A 17,789-nucleotide genomic window follows, 5' to 3' on the forward strand; every position below is an offset into this window, starting at 1 on the left:
TTAAAAAGACTAAGTGAGCTTGTGCTATTTTTAGGATAAGGGATCAAAAAATCAATTTCTAAAAATAACTTGAATTGTATGCATTGACATGTATGTATGAACTGAGAATATGTTTATAATAAGAGTAAACTAGTAAACTATCTATGTATTTAGTGATCTCGAATTTTGTAAATGAGTTTTGGGTTTAAATAAAAAATAAAAATTAAATTCTCAAAGTATTAAAAATATTTTTGAAAGCTTTAGGCAGTATATACTTGGAGGGGCTTTGCAAGAGCATCCATTAAAAAAATCTAAACGATATTTTAATTTATTTAAGAGTTTCCTCCTGTGTATTCATGTTTAATATACAATTTTGTGTTGTTTGTATTTTTCAAGCATCTTTTTATACCCCAAAAACGACTTACTTTGGACACTTCTTAATAAAACCACGTGTTAATTATCCAGTCTACCGATTTCTACCGAATTTTGACCAAGATTTCTACCGATAATACAATTTTTGTCGCGGCAACACTGCCGTGCTGTGCCCTGTGGTAAAGGTCCGTGTATGTGTTTTGTGGTAAGGTCTGTGGCAATGTCTGTGGGAATTTTAAACCTGTGTTTTAAACTAAACCACATACGAATCACCCAAAGTTCGATTATTATTTTATTATTTGCTGTTATTTGGTTAATATAAGTGAAATGAATACCAGTACAGAGACCAGTATTTCTAATAGCAGTTATTGCTGCGAATGTGATCGCAGTTTTGTGCGTTTTAGTGTGCTTCGGAAACATGTTAAAAAATTTCATCCGAATCAGATAGATGAAATAGCACCTTTAAAAACTAAAGTATATGCATTTACCTGCGAATTTTGTAATAAACATTTTAGCGCAAAGAGGAATTTAGCATGGCATTTAAAATCTCATGCACAAGTGGCACAAGGTAATTGACCAAATTTTCAAAGAAGTGAGGTAGAGTACCGTAGAGTCAAGTGTAAACATTGTCACCCAGATCCACGATATTAGTAATAATAGTGTATATATAGACTTTGACTGTGTCTTTCTTTGTCCTCTTTAAAAATGGCAAATTTGATCTTTATATCCTTGATTGGGGGATAATAATAGAACTGTTTTAGGTGATGGTTCAAATAATACCAATATCCCGGTACAAAATATTAGAAAAAAATGTCCTATGTGTGATTTTGGCAGTAGGTTTAAAGATGACTTACATGAACATTTTAAACGGGATCATGATATTACCGTTAAAACAAATTACATGAACTTTTCCACAGCAGAGCAATTTAGTTCATGGTTCTCTCAAACCGAAAAGGAAACACAAACTAAATTTGTTTTAGAAAGACGTGTAACAGCATCTAAAGCTATTTATACTAGCTATGTGTGTCACCGTTCAGGTTTTTTTATATCAAGAGGTTTTGGAAAACGTCATCTAAAATCTCAAGGCAGTAAAAAAATTAATGGATTTTGTCCAGCTAGAATTCAAGTAACCATTAACAAATATTGTGATAGTCATAAGGTCAGTTTTGTAGAGACACATGTTGGGCATCAGAATGATTTGTGTCATTTGTTTTTGACCAATGATGAACGAAAAGTATTAGCCACTAAGATATCTATGAATATACCATTTGATGAAATATTAAATGAGATTAGAGATACAGTTAGTACGAATTCAATGGAGAGAATGCATTTATTGACGAAAAAAGACTTGTTTAACATAGAGGCTTGTTTTAACTTGGACTCTACATCACAGAGACATAAAAATGATGACATTAATGTGGACGCATGGGTAGAGGAAATGAAAAGTTCCTGTGTCTTGTTTTACAAACCACAAGGCACTATCCTGGAAGACTATCCACAATTTAGGCAGGAAGATTTTATTTTAATTATAATGACAGAAGATCAAAAAATGATGTTGTTAAACTATGCCCAAAATTATATTTGTATAGATGGAATCCATGGTCTTAACAACAATAATTTCAAGTTATATACACTTCTAGTTTTGGATGAACTTCATCAAGGATTTCCATGTTCATTTTTAGTATCTAATCGTAGTGATGAAGTAGTTATGAATACTTATTTCAATTGTATAAAAGCAGAAGTCGGTAATATTGAAACCAAAGTTTTCATGTCAGACATGGGTGAATCTTATTATAATGCGTGGATTCAAATAATGTCAGAAGCACAATTTCGGTAAGTTATGAGTCAATTGTATTTTTTTCCTATTTATTATATTATATTTTTTAAGATTATTCTGCAGCTGGCATGTTGATAGTGAATGGAGAAAAAATCTACATAATATTAAACTTAAGGAAAATCAGGTAGGCACTACTAAATTTTTCTATTTACACACAATACCAATAGTTTATAAAGTCTGATAGCTAGCTGTATACAGTGTTATTATATCTTCGGTTTACAAGCAAAACACACTAAGTCCAATTATTTTAATTTTGATTTATTTATATCATTTGACTAGATTTCTTCCAGAATATAGATCCATATCCAGGAAAAATATACTATACCTTCTAAGAATTATTAGTTTAATTTTTAAATTACTTTCATATTCATTAGGTCCATAATGGCGCTATATTAGTTTATTAAAAATGCATTAAAATATGTTCGTTTTTGGACTTAGTGTGTTTTGCTTGTAAACCGACGATATGTATAATAATTTTGTTTTTTATTAAACTTGAATTTTTCACCTGTTACATCACTCACAATAAGGATCATGTTTTCCGATTACTTGGTTTACTGCTTCAATACTGTATTACTTTTTATTTCATTTAAGGTAAGCCCTTGATTTACAGTACATTTTTAATACCTTTTTTAGGCTACCATTTACAAAATGTTAAGGACTTTAATGCAAGAAAGTGATACTGTTACATTTGAAAAAATGATTAATGAATTTGTAGTTCAGTTATTTGAAAAGTCTGAAACTGTTGAATTTGCAAAGTATTTTCAAAACTATTATGTACAAAATTGCAAAAGTTGGGCTTATTGCTATTGGATTCACTCTGGACTAAACACTAATATGCACCTAGAACGCTTACATAAATCTATTAAGCACATATATTTGCGGGGGAAGAAGGTTCAGCATTTGGATAAAACTTTGGGAGTATTAATGAAGTTAGTGAGAGACCTTTTATTTGATAGATTACTTTCTTTAAATGAAGGGAAAATTTCATCAAAACTAAAAGAGCTACAGAAACGACACGAATCTAGTATAGTGCTAAACACAAACTCTATTTGTGAGAAAAACGAAGGAATTTGGTTGATACAATCTACATCTGGATCTAGTAGTGTATATACAATTTCTGAAAATAATACTAGCTGTGAATGTCAGTTGTCTTGCTCGCAATGTAAGACCTGTATTCACAAATATTCTTGTGATTGCATAGATTGTGCAATTCGTTGGAATATGTGTAAACACATACATTTGTTATGCAGATACCTTAAAGAACAAAAGAATACAAATGAAGCCCCTTGTCTTGAATATTGTTCTGACGATTCAGGTAAATTTTCCATTTACAAATTTTATTTTGAGTTAAATCATTTTTTATCACTATATATCCATTAAGTCCTTTTTTTGTGGTCTTTTTGTTGATACATATAATTCATATTAGAATAAATCACTGCAGTTTTACCTAGTTAGAACACCTATGTTAAATTTCAAGGAATTCACATCTTTTTAAGTAAATGATTTGTGTAGAAGAAAAAACGTTATGCCTATTTTTTTAGTCCAAGCTAACAAATATAGGGAGGCGCACCTCATTCACCTCAGTTGATTATACGAAAACGGAAAGATGTAGAAACATTATTATAAGGGTTTAATATGTTTAAATCCTTTGGGTTTTCAGATATTTAAATATGCATGTCATAATAAAAAAAATATTGTCAACCCCCTGTACATTGCTTTTCAGAATTAATTGTTGTGCTGACTTTGAAGCCAGAGAAATAAACTTTACTAAAATGTTATCAAACATAATAAGTATCAAAAATTGCTGGTCTATTTCAAATATTTATTTTACATAAAACCTTCGTTATTTCAAATACAATACTATGTATTTTTTTAAATAAGTTGAAGCAGATTTAAATGCTCTTTCAAACTATATTAGGGTTTCCTATACCTATCTGGCTCAGATTTTGAATAAAAAGCGATTTTTCAATAAAATGGCAATCAAGATCAAGATGGTTGGTGTCGCCATGGCAATTTGCTAGTGACAGTAGCTATTTTCAAAATCGACATTAGTTTATGTACTTTATTTAAATTTATAACAGTTTACTTTTATTTAATTTACCTACAATAGTTTAATAAGTAAGTATTTATTATTTTATTAAGAAAAATAAAGAAGTAGTTTTTTATTTATATTACGATGACTTAGATATATTGGATTTTCTATAAAAGAACCAATTAAGGCAAATTCATTTTCTTCACTTCCAACGACAGGTTTCTGCGTAATATGTTTTTGATATACCACCATCAGCTCTGTGAAATACGAAAAGTAGTTTTTCAAAGGAGCGCTTGTCAAGAAAATTCCTATTTGGATATCTGAGCATAAACCCTTCAGGCCAACATGCAATTGTCCTCACAAAATAAAATCACTAGTAACATATCCATTCCTTCCGCCAGCAGATACTAATTAATTTTTCTTGATAAAATAATAAATACTTATTAACCCTATTGTAGGCAAATTAAATAAAAATAACCTGTTATAAATTTAAATGAAGTCCATAAACTAATGTCGATTTTGAAAATACCTACTAAGTGTCAAAGTCTCATTAAAAAATTGCGATGGCGACACCAGCCATCTTGATTACAATTTTTATTGAAAAATCGCTTTTTATTCAAAATCTGAGCCAGATAGGTATAGGAAACCCTAATTTAGTTTGAAAGAGCATTGAAATCTGCTTCAACTTATTTAAAAAAATACATAGTGTTATATACATAGAAATAACAAAGTTTTTATGTAAAATAAGTATTTAAAATAGACCAGCAATTTTTGATACCCCTGTATACATTTAAGAAAGCAATCAATTTTTTTAGTAAAGTTTATTTCTCTTGCTTGAATGTCAGTGCAAGAATTAATTCTGAAAAGTACTGTACAAGGTGTTGACAAACTTTTTTATTATACCATGCACATTTAAATATGTTTAAATATCTCAAAAACCAAAGATTTTAAACATATTATTATTTTATAACATAACAAATGCCTTATTTTATGTCCAAGAATCCAAAAATGAAATAAAATACCGTAAAGTGTTCCATAAGAAAAAATATAACTTTGGTATGGATCTTAGTTCAGACACACCACACACCCTGTACATTTCAAAATAATTTTAAATTATGCACATTGCCTTCCCACATATACCTACCCATAAAATATTTTGTTTCTACATCTTTCCGTTTTCTTATATCAACCGAAGCGAATGAGGTGCGCCACTCTGTATAATTTCTATATGAAATCATAGACCTTAAGACTGAAAGTAATAGAACTATTGAACTACTATGAATGTATACAGGGTGCTACAAATTCGAGGTACGAGCATTGGTATCTCGGAAACCGTAAGAGATACGAAGATGGTTAAATTAAGACAAAGTTGCGCTTTAGAATGTTCACCAAGATGCCATCAAAAAAGTTTTAAAAATATCAAGGATTGCTGAGTTTTTTGGAAAAAACGAATTTTTTTGAAAATAAATTTTATTTTTTCTTGGCGTTAGTTTTTAGAAAATCAAAAAACTAATTGCACATTCTCGTGGCTACTTTATTAGGGCTATCTGATAGTATTTTTAGATTTTCAAATTAGCTGATAATTTGTGAGATACAGAGGCCAACTTAATTTTTTTAAATACGGACCTGCATTTTTTATTTGAAGTTTTGAAAGAACTCGGTCTCCTGAGTCCAATGATATGCCACACTTGATACTTTTTTTGTTTTAGGTACCTTAACAATAACAAAACTATTTAATTATTATTTAAAATAATTTCAAGTCCGACTCTAGTTTTTTAAATTATTTAATCTGATTATATTCATCGCAACAATATGGATCAGCGCTAATCAACATTGAAGTTTCAAATAAATAATACCCAGGTCAGCAATTTAAAAATATAATTTTTATTTTTTTTATTGTGAATTTGAAATCTCAGTGTACGATCTAATAATATGCATAATATTAATCGTAGTTATTATAAATAAATTAACTTCTACAAACTAGTTTCTAAAACTAGTAAATGCTCTACATGTTCGAAAGAGTTACCACCGCCCCTAATGCACAAGTATATTTTTCGTTCAATCTTATTTATAGCTCTTTGAACGTATCTTCTTCTTATACTTCCGAATGCATTCTGTACTCTTTATTGTAAATGTTGAAATGTATTGTCACTTGTATTTCACTTTTAAAAATGACGTCAAGTAATGCCCAATAATTTTATATTATTTTTATTATTTGATTGCATTTGATTTTCGGTATTCAATGTTTTACCTCACGTCATTGTTAAGTTTGAAAGCCTACCAATATTGTAACGATGAATAGATTAAATATTTAAAAAAACAGAGCCGGACTTGAAATTAGTTTAATTAAATTGTGTTCAAATGTCCGAACAAAAAAAAATTAAGTGTGGCATATCATTGTACTCAGGAGACTGAGTTCTTTCAAAATCTGAAATAAAAAATTTAGGTCCGTATTTAAAAAAATTAAGTTGGCCTCTGTATCTCACAAATTATCAGCTAATTTGAAAATCTAAAAATACTATCAGATAGCCCTAATAAAGTGACTATGAGAATGTGCAATTAGTTTTTTGATTTTCTAAAAAGTAACGACAGGAAAAAATAAAATTAATTTTCAAAAAAATCACTTTTTTCCAAAAAACTTAGCAACCCTTGATGTTTTTAAAACTTTTTTGATGGCATCTTGGTGAACATCCTAAAGCGCAACTTTGCCCCAATTTAACCATCTTTGTATCTCTTACGGTTTCCGAGATACCAATGCTCGTACCTCGAATTTGTAGCACCCTGTATAAAATTTATTATTTTAGAAAATTTTGACACAATGGAATCACAGACATTTAAAGAAACAGAACAGAAAATTAATCAGATAAGTAGTAATATTACTCATATAGTTGGTAACAATGATCTTTGTAATAAGAAGAAAAAACTACTGGAAAAGATATCACGAGAAATTTTAAGCATCGAAAACATTAACCAGTTTAAAGCAATAGAAAAGATTGTTGCTTCTATTGGACCAACACTAAAAGCTCTGCAGTGTACAGCTGTGCAGAAAAATATTATCCAACAAAGAAGACTTCCAAAAAAAGCGTCCAAGAAAAGCCTCCCGAAAATTTATTAAACCCTCTGAGCTAGAAGAAAATAATGTAGCTCTTATTATAAAATAAATTAAAATTAAAGAGCACTGTTTATTAGAGATGAGCGATATTTTTGTACCGGCGACTTTTACCGGTGACTTGCACGGCCACCGGTAATACCAGTGACCTATGTCTATGGCAAAGAGCGACCAGCGACCCTGGTCGCTGTTAATAAAGTCTCAGCGGTGAACAGAAAACTATCTATAATGACTACGATATGGTCGCCGCGCCTGTCCCTGGTCGCTGCATCGAATCTTGGGCCCAGCGGTGAAATGTGCCACAGGCGATATATTGCAAAATGCAGAGGAGCGTATTATATGATTTATTTTTTATAACCCACTAATTGTAGGACAGAGACTCTGGATCTATTATCACAACCTACTCTTGGAATCATAATATTGTATTACATTTTATATTATAAAATATAATACATTAGTATAAATTTAATTATCAATTTTCAAAATTGTTTAACTAACAAATTTAATTGTATAACTATGTAGTAGTCAGAAACAATTTTTTTCTTAAAATTTTGAATACTTGTGATTGTAAATGAATAAGTTTGTTGTTATTGGATGCGGAACTCGTTCAGATATTAATGTTAAATAAAAAAAATCATTCTCTGTTTATACCTGACATTTATACAATGTATGTATCTTTCCGTAATTAATTGACAGGTGATGCCTATAATGTGAAAAACAAGAATATTTGAGCGGCTCTCCTAACGGGATATAAATTTAAAATTAATCTAATACATAAATAGAAATAGCCATATTAAATATTAAATAAACTTCCCAAGACAAAAAGAAATGGTATCTAAAACGTTATAATATCTTTGTTTTGACTTGATAAAAGCTAATCCATTCACGTTTTTTTTTCTGTCGCACTTTTATTAATTACTTCCTTTTTTTTACTTTTTTCTTTTCCACAATAATAAACATCGCAACTATTATAGACGTACAGCGGCGGCAGCATATCGATTGAGCTAATTTAACCAGCGACTTCAGTCGCTGGTCGCTAGAAGTAAAAATTATTCAGTGGTCGCTGGCACACATCGATACGCCCGGTCACCGTCTCGGCTCCTAGCGCAAGCTGCAAACGGGATCGGATGAAGACGAGCAGGTATTTTGTATCGTTGAGTCTCGACGGTCGCGGTGACTTAAGTTGCTGCTAAAATAATAATAATAGTAAAAAGATTTATTGCATGGAAAAATAAAATTTTACATACAAAGGTGGCCAGTATCAACAGGGTTGTTTTTTCATGACCACCTAAAGGTAATAACAATAATATAACATTAAATAAAACATTCCATAAATATAATAACAACAATAATAACACTGCAGGGGTGCATGTTGTCACCTCCACGCGGTGCATCCCGGGCAACGGAATTTTCCGGCTAACGACAACACAACCACTTGTAGGGCTAACCCCCTTCAAGTGTGTAGAACGGGTTCCAAAAATAAGTACCCAAGCCTCGGAGGAGCGTCGTAACGATCGGGGACGACGCGGGAACTCACAGCCCGATCAAAATGTTGACGATCCAGCTTCGACACTACCGACACAAAATGACACAACAAACACTCCACATCACTCAATGGACGTTCAAGAGCTAATTGTCCCCGCCACCGGAAGTGTTACGCAGAATCCCCCTTCTGTGTCCACCCAAGTGGTGAATGAACCAGTAAAACAGCAGCAGAGTAGACGGCGCATTGTATGGACAACTGAAATGAACAAAAATATCATGCGCTACTTTCGTGTGACGAACCTTGAGAGAGATACCGCACTATATGCAGACAAACTTCAAGAAGCCTTTGTCGCGATCTACCCCCATTTGTCTCATATACCACAAAAGAGAGCAGCTATGCAGAAAAATGTAATACTAAGGAATAATTTGCTACCCGAAGCCGTAGTAGATATTTTAAAAGAAGAGGTCGAGAAGGAGCTGCAAGAGAAAAATGTTGCACTTGATAGAACTGACAATCGAGAAACACTCCTAGAACCTGAGACACCTACAAACAATAGTTCAAAAAAGAATCAGCCACGATCTGAACTGCGACAAGAAAATCCTATCTTCACAAAAATGAGTAATACATTGGAACAACTTCTTATTGAGTATGATGGCATAGATCCGAAAAACAGGCAACTTTTGCCCAAGCTCAATTATAATTCCCAGACGAATGCACTAATTTCGACAATAAACAGAATTATCGAAACAAAACCTCTTGCAGATTATAATATGATTCAACTTCATTTACGCATCTACTGTGCCGCAAGAACAGTCCTTAGTCAGAATCAGAAGTTGTTTACTAGTCTTTCAGAAACCTCTAAAAAGATCGCTACGAAACCAAAATGGCAGCTGCGTCTAGAAAATAAAATTAAAAACCTTAGGCGGAAAATAGGTATTACCACAGCACTATCAAACCATAAACTTACCAATATGCAAAAAACCAACAGACATCCAACAAAAGCTATATATGAAACCACCTACAGAACACAAACACATAATAACTGATTACGTGGACACTTTAAAACAAAAACTAGCAGTGTATAGCAAAAGACTGCGTAGATATGGAGACTCTAATGCAAGAAAAAGAGACAACCAACTCTTTCGGAAAAATCAGCGATCTTTTTATAGAAAACTTCGACAAGATGCTGTAGACCCTGGAAATGGATTCAGAAAGAGGAAGAAAGGTTTTCAAATATCCAAAAAATGCCATACACATTAATAACTTGCAAGGATGTTGAAGAAACTCTGTTGAAATCCGCCAACTGGAGAGCACCTGGCATAGACGGTATACATAACTTCTGGTTGAAACGACTGAATGTGTTACACCTACACATTGCACGTATATTTAACAGTTTTATCGAATCTCCATCACTCACACCCCATTTTTTTACAGAAGGAATTACGTATCTTCTTCCTAAATCCTCTAATACATCTGACCCATCTCAATATAGGCCAATCACCTGTTTGCCGACATTATATAAGCTCCTCTCGGGAATTCTGTGCACAAAAATCTATAACCACCTCTCAGAGCACAACATTATGACTGCAAATGCAAAGAACAACTAACCATTGACGCCGTTATTCTTGAACAGACCCGAAAACTATGTCGCAATATAAACATCGCATACATTGACTACAGAAAAGCGTTCGATACTATTCCTCACTCCTGGCTACTTCATGTATTGGAAATTTATGGAATCAATCGTGACATCGTCAAGTTTCTGAAAGACACTATGATTGAGTGGTCTACCTCATTGCAAATTACACAAGAAGAAACACAACTTAAAACCAATAAAATACGCATACAGAGAGGAATATTTCAAGGTGATTCGCTAAGTGCTTTTTGGTTTTGCCTAGCACTTCACCCAATATCCAACACCGTTAAAAATACAAAATATGGCGTGAACGTCAAAGGAAGCAGGAACCAATGTAGAATCAATCATCTATTCTACATGGATGATCTCAAATTATACGCTGCCAACAGGAAACAACTTGATAGTATACTCGAACTGACTAACAACATGACGCAAGATATAGGAATGTCTTTTGGGCTAGACAAGTGCAAAATTGTTACCGTCGAAAAAGGCCAGTTGATGGATGGATTAGATTTTGAGCTGGAAGGTGGAGATTTTATTGAGAGAATTGGGATTGGTCACTACAAGTATTTAGAAATCATACAAACACATAAAAACGAACAACTAAAATAAAATAATGAAAGACAAATACTCAAAAGAATTCAAACAAAGACTTGTGAGCACTCAAAACTAAACTTTCATCAAATAATATCATAAAAGCTATTAATACTTGTGCCGTTCCAGTTTTTACATACTCTTTTGGTATTGTTAAGTGGTCTGATACAGATCTGGAAGCACTTAATCGATTGGTCCGCACCACTTTGACTAAATTCCAAATGCAACATCCAAAATCATCACAGATAAGAGTAAACCTCCAAAAATCGGAAGGAGGAAGAGGATTAATCGACCTCAAAAATCTTCACTATGCACAAATCCATGACATGCGTCAGTATTTTTATAAAAATGAATCCAAGGAAGTACACCGAACAATTATTGAGTCAGATAAATCCTATACACCCCTAAACTTAGCAAATAGGAATGAAAATCTGATTAATCTTATAAAGACAGACCACCAGAAATATCAAGAATGGGCATCTAAACAACTTCATGGTAGATACAAAAATAACATAGATGGCGGTCATATAGACAAAACAAAATCTTTAAAATGGCTAACACTAGGTTATTTGTTTCCTGAGACCGAAGGATTCGTTGTTGCAATTCAGGATCAGGTCATCAAAACAAAAAACTATGAAAAATACATAATGAAGCAAGATAATGTAATTGACAAATGTCGCAAATGTGGAAAGCCTCAGGCCTCAGGAAAACCTTGATCATATTACGTCATCATGTGTGACACTAGCTCCTACGAAATATCTAAAAAGGCATAACGAAGTAGCTACCATCCTCTACAAGGAAATATTGAGGAAATACTCGTTGCTTGAAGAAGATCCTAAACCCTATTACTCATTCGAACCAAAGCCAGTCATCGAAAATGAAGAGGTAAAGATATACTGGGATAAGACAATACTCACAGATGCGACAATACCGCACAACAGGCGGGATATAACACTAATTTATAAACGTAACATACAAGTCAAGCTCATAGACATATCCGTACCAAACACACAAAACTTGACCCAAAAATATCAAGAGAAAATACATAAATATACTCACGAAAAAAATAATAATCACACCTTTGATTACAATAAAACAAGAATTTTAAACACCGAAATTAATTTGAAAAAACGAGAATTCCTTGAAATGATTCAGATACAAAAAAACAAAAATGCAATTAACGAAAAAAAAGATGTCGATAAGCTAAGTAGAATATACACACCAATCTTGTAAATAGAAACGCTTCAGTACAGAAAATACATTGAGCCGGCCATCACAATTTATTAAAATTTTAAACTGTATATGTTAATTATTGTGTCATGTGGGCGATATTGTATGAGTATAATTTTAAGTTAAATGTTATGTGTTATCACCTGTTATTTTATGCACCCATGTTTTAATACAAGTTTGACGAAGGAAATGTACGTTTTGTGGTAAGTTTTATTTATATTTTTTTACACAGTTGTAGTTTGATAATATCGTATTATAGGCTTTGAAAAAGGTTAAAACTGGACCGAAATGTTAGTTATATAATAAACACTTCCTAAACCCAGAAAAAGTTTAATATTGACCAAAAGCCAAGAACCCTATAAATAAAAAATATACTCACCTTGCACAAGAGATCGAAGCGATGTGGAATATGAAGGTTAGCATTATACCCAGTATTATATCAGTTGAAGGCATTGTACCAAAGACTCTTGAACAAAACTTGAAATTACTGAACATTACTGCAAATACTTACATTTATATGCAGAAAGCTGTTATTCTTAACACATGTAACATTGTGCGGTCATTCCTAGGATCAACATTGTAAGAATTCTTGGCAAAGACCCGAATTCCTACATTATAACCAGCTATACTGAGCCTTTGACTCATGTCAAGATGGTAAATATTCGATATATGTTGGCTAACATGGTCTCTACGAGGAATCAGTTTTACATATCTTACGCTTTTTGTACTCTATATTTATTAAAAGTTGTCAAAAAAGGACCATACACAACGTCCAAAAAAAAAAAAAGAAACTTACTTTAAATCATAGACGTAGCAGTATATTCGACGCATATTCCATGACAATGCGCTTAAAATAATTTGGGCTGAGGGACTTCATATGATCAGGCAAGATGTTGTACACATGCCCAGCTAGGTAAAAGAAACAAACAGTTTTTAAAAAAATTGCGTTTCATGTCTAGGAATGCAAATCGCGTTTTGATTGCGGACGTTCACTGGGATGACTTCACTACGCCTAACCATGGCCTCAGTCAGGTAGGAAGGAATACCCGTGATTACAACCTGCTTGTGTAAGAGGCAGGACATGTGCAAGGTTATTAAAAGGACGTGTACAAAACGCCTTTGACTCATGTCAAGATGGTAAATATTCGATATATGTTGGCTAACATGGTCTCTACGAGGAATCAGTTTTACATATCTTACGCATGAGTTTTGTATTTTTTGTACTCTATATTTATTAAAAGTTGTCAAAAAAGGACCATACACAACGTCCAAAAAAACCGGGATCGATAAAACAAGAGAGCTAGTCAGGGCCCTCTTGGTCTCCGAACTAAGCACATATTTATATTCATAGATGGCCTTTAGAGCGTGATAAGACCTTTGTCATATGCGATTAACATGTCCATTAAAGGTGAAGTTCTTGTCAATGTACACCACGTTCGTGTCAGTTCGTGTCAATCACAACCAAACCAAATTCTTTACCTCATCTTCCCACACAATATTAACATTTGCCGTTTGAATATGCAAAGTCGAAACATCGATGGCACTTCTTGCAAAGAGAATTGCCTTCGTTTTATTTGGGTTTATAGCTAAGGAGTTTTCGGAGGCCCAAGCAGAAACACTAGCCACCTAATTAATAGTGGCAACGGCACCAGTCAGAGCATTTACAGATGACGGCAGGTAAATCTGCAGGTCAGGTACGTGATACCTACAGTCTATAATACAATTTACAATATCCGCAATATAAATAACGAAAAGTAATGGACCCAATACGGAGCCTTGGAGAACACCACTGGTGACATTCCTCCAGGCAGAAATCACTACAGATCCATCTTGAGACTTAACTTTAATCGCCTGCTGCATATTCAGGAGGTAGCTGCCGAACCATCTGCCTGAGTCCATTTATAGTGACTAAGTTTATTTAATAGCTTATTAATGTCAAAGTCGAATGCCTTCGTCATATCAATCAAAACAGATGGACAGCCACCCGCGTCCCCCCGTCCCCCCGTCCAGTGCCCCAGCCACGTCACGGTACGTCACCAGTGATCCGCAGTAACGCCATGGCGCAACTATACCCTGCCCTAAAACCAGACTGAAACTTAGGCAATAGTCCCTTACCATTTATATAGTCACATGCTTGTCTCTTAACAATTTTTTCTAACACTTTCGACGCTGCCGGTAGTATGCTAATAGGTCAAAACCGCCTACACACGTAACGATGCATGCAGTACGATAAAGTTCAAAAAATGTGTTAATTTTTATTTTTTTAGAAAATTGGTAGGTATTTAAGTAATCTACGGGAACACTACGTTTGATAACCTACGCGTTTGATAACCAAGTCTATGAAATTTATTGATAGAGAAATTCATGTAAACGTTTTATTAAAAAAATGTGTTTTTTAAAATTATTTTTCATTTTTAAAAAACAAAAGCATTAGGCCCCCCTGGGCTCAACCTCAGCCCCCCCCTGGATAAATCGCTAGTTACGCTAATGGCCCCGGCGCTGTCCCAACCAACCGGGAAACGAGGTACAGAAGACGGGAAGAAGTCATTGATCATATTTGGGTCTAAAAGTAACCAGCAACCGTCTGATCGCTGTCACCGGTATACTGGTGACTTAAAAGTCGCTGTTAAGCTCATCTCTACTGTTTATACATTAACTTTTATTATTTATGAGGTACCTAAGTTGGTATTAACGAATTTATACACAATAAATCATTAGCTTTTTGCGATTTTTGAGATTTTCATGTCTAGATGGTTTGATTAATGTTTACTCTGAATAAAATTCAATGAAAATGTAGATTTTTTATTTTTAACTCTATGATGTAGATCTACGGAAGCGTAGAGCTGCCATCGCAACATTGAAAAATATTTAGCAAAATTTACGCTCTTTCTTTAAATTTAAGACAGATTTCTTGTAAATTTACAAATTTTCTGTAAATATTCAAAGATATATTTTGTTCTGAAATCACACTCTCTTCAAAAATACTTGAAGAATTATTCCCCATCGTCTATATACGGAACCTGGGACTAACACTCGTAGTACAGAAAATCGGGTGATCTCTTATTTTAGGGATTATGTATTGGATTTGTTTTTATATATATATAAACACGTATTTTTTCGTGAGTGGGCCTATGTTACGATAAGTATATTAAAAATTACAAATTTATACTATTGTAATTATTTTTACTGTTTATTACTAAAATGTTACAGAGATAATAGAAAAAAATAGTACTAAAATTTTAAAAATAATATAGTATTTGGAAATCATATGCTGTAAAATTTTAACATCCTGTCACTTAAAAACTATTATACTCTTTATTATAATTATTATTTTATGACAATACACAGTTTTACAGTGCCAATTATTGGATACAAACTATTTACATGTCATTACATAAAATTTGGTAAGTTCATACAACATAAAACAATTATCGATTATATTATATAATTATTACAGAAAGTATAAAAATACGACTACATAGATTTTACACAACAATATCTTGTTTATTAAATTTGGACGTAATTTTATATTTATCACAGAGAAGTATCTAAATGGTATATCTTGATACAAGTATAGTATATACTCATATAAAGAATATACATATGTATATATAAACATCAGGAGGATTTAAAACTAGGAATTATGTACTACAACAAAGGTTTTGCGAATTTAAGAAATTATACATTTTACACTGTCCATAGTATACCATTTTATTAGATGATACTAGTCACAAATGTCACAATAAGGTATTTAATCAGATGAATACATTATGACTACTCACTTTGCAATAGTTCACCGAGTCTTTAGTAAAGTAAACAATTTTATCAAATGCAAATATAATGTCGAAATATGGAATGATGAGTTAATACTTTAAAGGCACTACAGTTTGATATCACATATGAATTGTTGCTGCAGTATACCTAGCTTCACCACGTCTCCATCGCCATTGGCTAGGCCGGTACTGTAAAAAATAATAGATTTTAATTATTACTTCTAATGTCTCCGAATTAATTTATTAGTGATTTATGTTAATGAACAGTCTTAAATCCGCCTCAAACAGGCTTGTTTTGCTTGCGCGGTCTTAAGTAGGCATGTTCGGTCTTCTGGTATACCGGTACCAGGACCGGTACTTTTGAAATATTCCGGTATCGGTATCGTTTTTTACAAGACTGGTATACCGGTTTGGGTACCGGTACCGGAAGACCGATTTTGGTACCGAAAGACCGGTTTAAATCGGTACAGAAAAATAGATTCATGATAATATGAAAATCAAAAAATCTGTATAAAACGATTTCGGTACCGGTTTTTGTGTAAAGCTGATTGTCTTCTCCCACTCTAAGTACCGTATGATCGAAAAAAAAAACTGCGTCAGCGATGGCTATGAAATGAAGGTCGCTGTCATTTTATATGTAAAATTATATGGGGAATGTAATCGATGTTTTTTCGATCATTCGGTATAATACGGTCAGGAACATGCAATGTAATTTATTTTGATGTGTGTTTAAGGCATTGCTAGTCTAGTTTGATCTAGTAATCTTTTTTTAGTACATCTGGAATTCAAGCAAAGCGTCTTACTCATGGATCACTCATGAATATTATATAAATTAAAATGTCCGTAAAACTCAAGCCGATATTCAATAGCATCTATTCTATTATTTAAAATATGTAAAATAGCATCTTATTAACAGTATTAACAGCTTCCAGTACTTTTTTCATTTTTCATAAGTAAAGAGAATGTTTGACAACAAATCAAGAATATGCCGGAAATGTGAACTTAAACAATGAGAATATTAAGTTAGATCAAGAATGTTACAACGGTACCGGATAGATTTACGATATATTCTGAGAAATCTAATTTATCTCTCAAAATACAGTATTTATTACGTTACCGTATTTACTTAACGTTACAGGCACGAGGGCTTTCTATTTACATTTTTTAATACGGTATCATGAGGTATATGCTTGCTGGCACAACAACCAAAACTGTTATTTCGGCCTTTCCGATATTCCGATCCAACCGGTCCAGCCAGTATATCGGTTCTGTATCGGTTTCAACAATTAGATTGTTGGGACCTATACAGGGTATACCGGTTGTAGGACCGGTACTTCATGGTACTGGATACCGGTACTGAAATCTTAGGACCGAACATTCCTAGTCTTAAGTTGTAATGCAAGACGGTGTGTGAGGTGTGAGGCATCAAACAAGTCGCCCGTCTTGTTTGATGCCTCACTTTGTCCGTTTTTTAATGAACCGTTTATCAATTCGTCGGCTTTATGACGGAAAGGCGTATCTCGATTTTTGGCTATTTTGAGATATCAATGTCATGACATGCCCATTGGGTCATATTTTAACAAAGCGAATTTGCGCATCTCAATATTATACCTTTTTCATTTTATATTCATTTAAATTTTTGTTTCATCTCAAATTGGGACAAAATAAACGTTTTATCTGGCAGCAGCTCTCTTTTACAGTGCGGCTAATTCAACACACTTGAAAGAAATAAGGAAATAAG

The 17,789-nt window shown here is 33.0% G+C and overlaps 3 protein-coding genes across 5 annotated transcripts in view; 2 read left to right on the forward strand and 1 right to left on the reverse strand.

Moving 5' to 3' along the window:
- Positions 1-531: 531 nt before the first annotated feature.
- Positions 532-13,552, forward strand: LOC115884072. 2 transcript variants are annotated; one of them, XR_004050493.1, is made up of 6 exons: positions 532-919; positions 1,113-2,184; positions 2,240-2,312; positions 2,822-3,503; positions 7,025-12,478; positions 12,535-13,552. XR_004050493.1 is itself a non-coding variant. In XM_030902531.1 (6 exons), exons 1-6 carry the CDS (start codon positions 679-681, stop codon positions 7,333-7,335), a joined length of 2,322 nt encoding a protein of 773 aa, XP_030758391.1. In that variant the 5' UTR covers positions 532-678; the 3' UTR covers positions 7,336-12,236. The 2 variants fall into 2 exon arrangements, 1 of the variants encoding a protein (XP_030758391.1); XM_030902531.1 differs by lacking the exon at positions 12,535-13,552 and having other exon boundaries at positions 1,113-1,934; positions 1,992-2,184; positions 7,025-12,236.
- On the forward strand, positions 8,944-9,861 carry LOC115884106. The gene has a single exon (XM_030902594.1). The coding sequence runs from the start codon at positions 8,944-8,946 to the stop codon at positions 9,859-9,861; it is 918 nt and encodes a 305-aa protein (XP_030758454.1).
- A 2,416-nt stretch (positions 13,553-15,968) lies between the features above and the next one.
- Positions 15,969-17,789, reverse strand: part of LOC115884073 (plexin domain-containing protein 2) — a 106,169-nt gene continuing 104,348 nt past the window's right edge. For both annotated transcript variants that reach the window (XR_004050494.1, XM_030902532.1), the window contains one exon: positions 15,969-16,237. Coding sequence is in view for 1 of the 2 variants with exons in the window: in XM_030902532.1 (XP_030758392.1) it covers positions 16,169-16,237 (69 nt within the window). In the remaining variant the exon portion in view is untranslated. The remainder of the gene's footprint in view (positions 16,238-17,789) is intronic.

This window comes from Sitophilus oryzae, unplaced genomic scaffold (genome assembly GCF_002938485.1).
Source record: "Sitophilus oryzae breed Bouriz unplaced genomic scaffold, Soryzae_2.0 scaffold_2014_pilon_pilon, whole genome shotgun sequence".
Taxonomy (NCBI): Eukaryota; Metazoa; Arthropoda; class Insecta; order Coleoptera; family Curculionidae; genus Sitophilus; species Sitophilus oryzae.

Excerpts from the sequence above, each read along its gene's own strand:
- LOC115884072 (XM_030902531.1), top strand. The coding sequence starts at position 679 with ATGAATACCAGTACAGAGACCAGTATTTCTAATAGCAGTTATTGCTGC. Across the intron at positions 920-1,112 it reads TCATGCACAAGTGGCACAAG|GTGATGGTTCAAATAATACC; the intron begins GTAATTGACCAA and ends GAACTGTTTTAG. Across the intron at positions 2,185-2,239 it reads ATGTCAGAAGCACAATTTCG|ATTATTCTGCAGCTGGCATG; the intron begins GTAAGTTATGAG and ends ATATTTTTTAAG.
- LOC115884106 (XM_030902594.1), top strand. The coding sequence starts at position 8,944 with ATGGACGTTCAAGAGCTAATTGTCCCCGCCACCGGAAGTGTTACGCAG.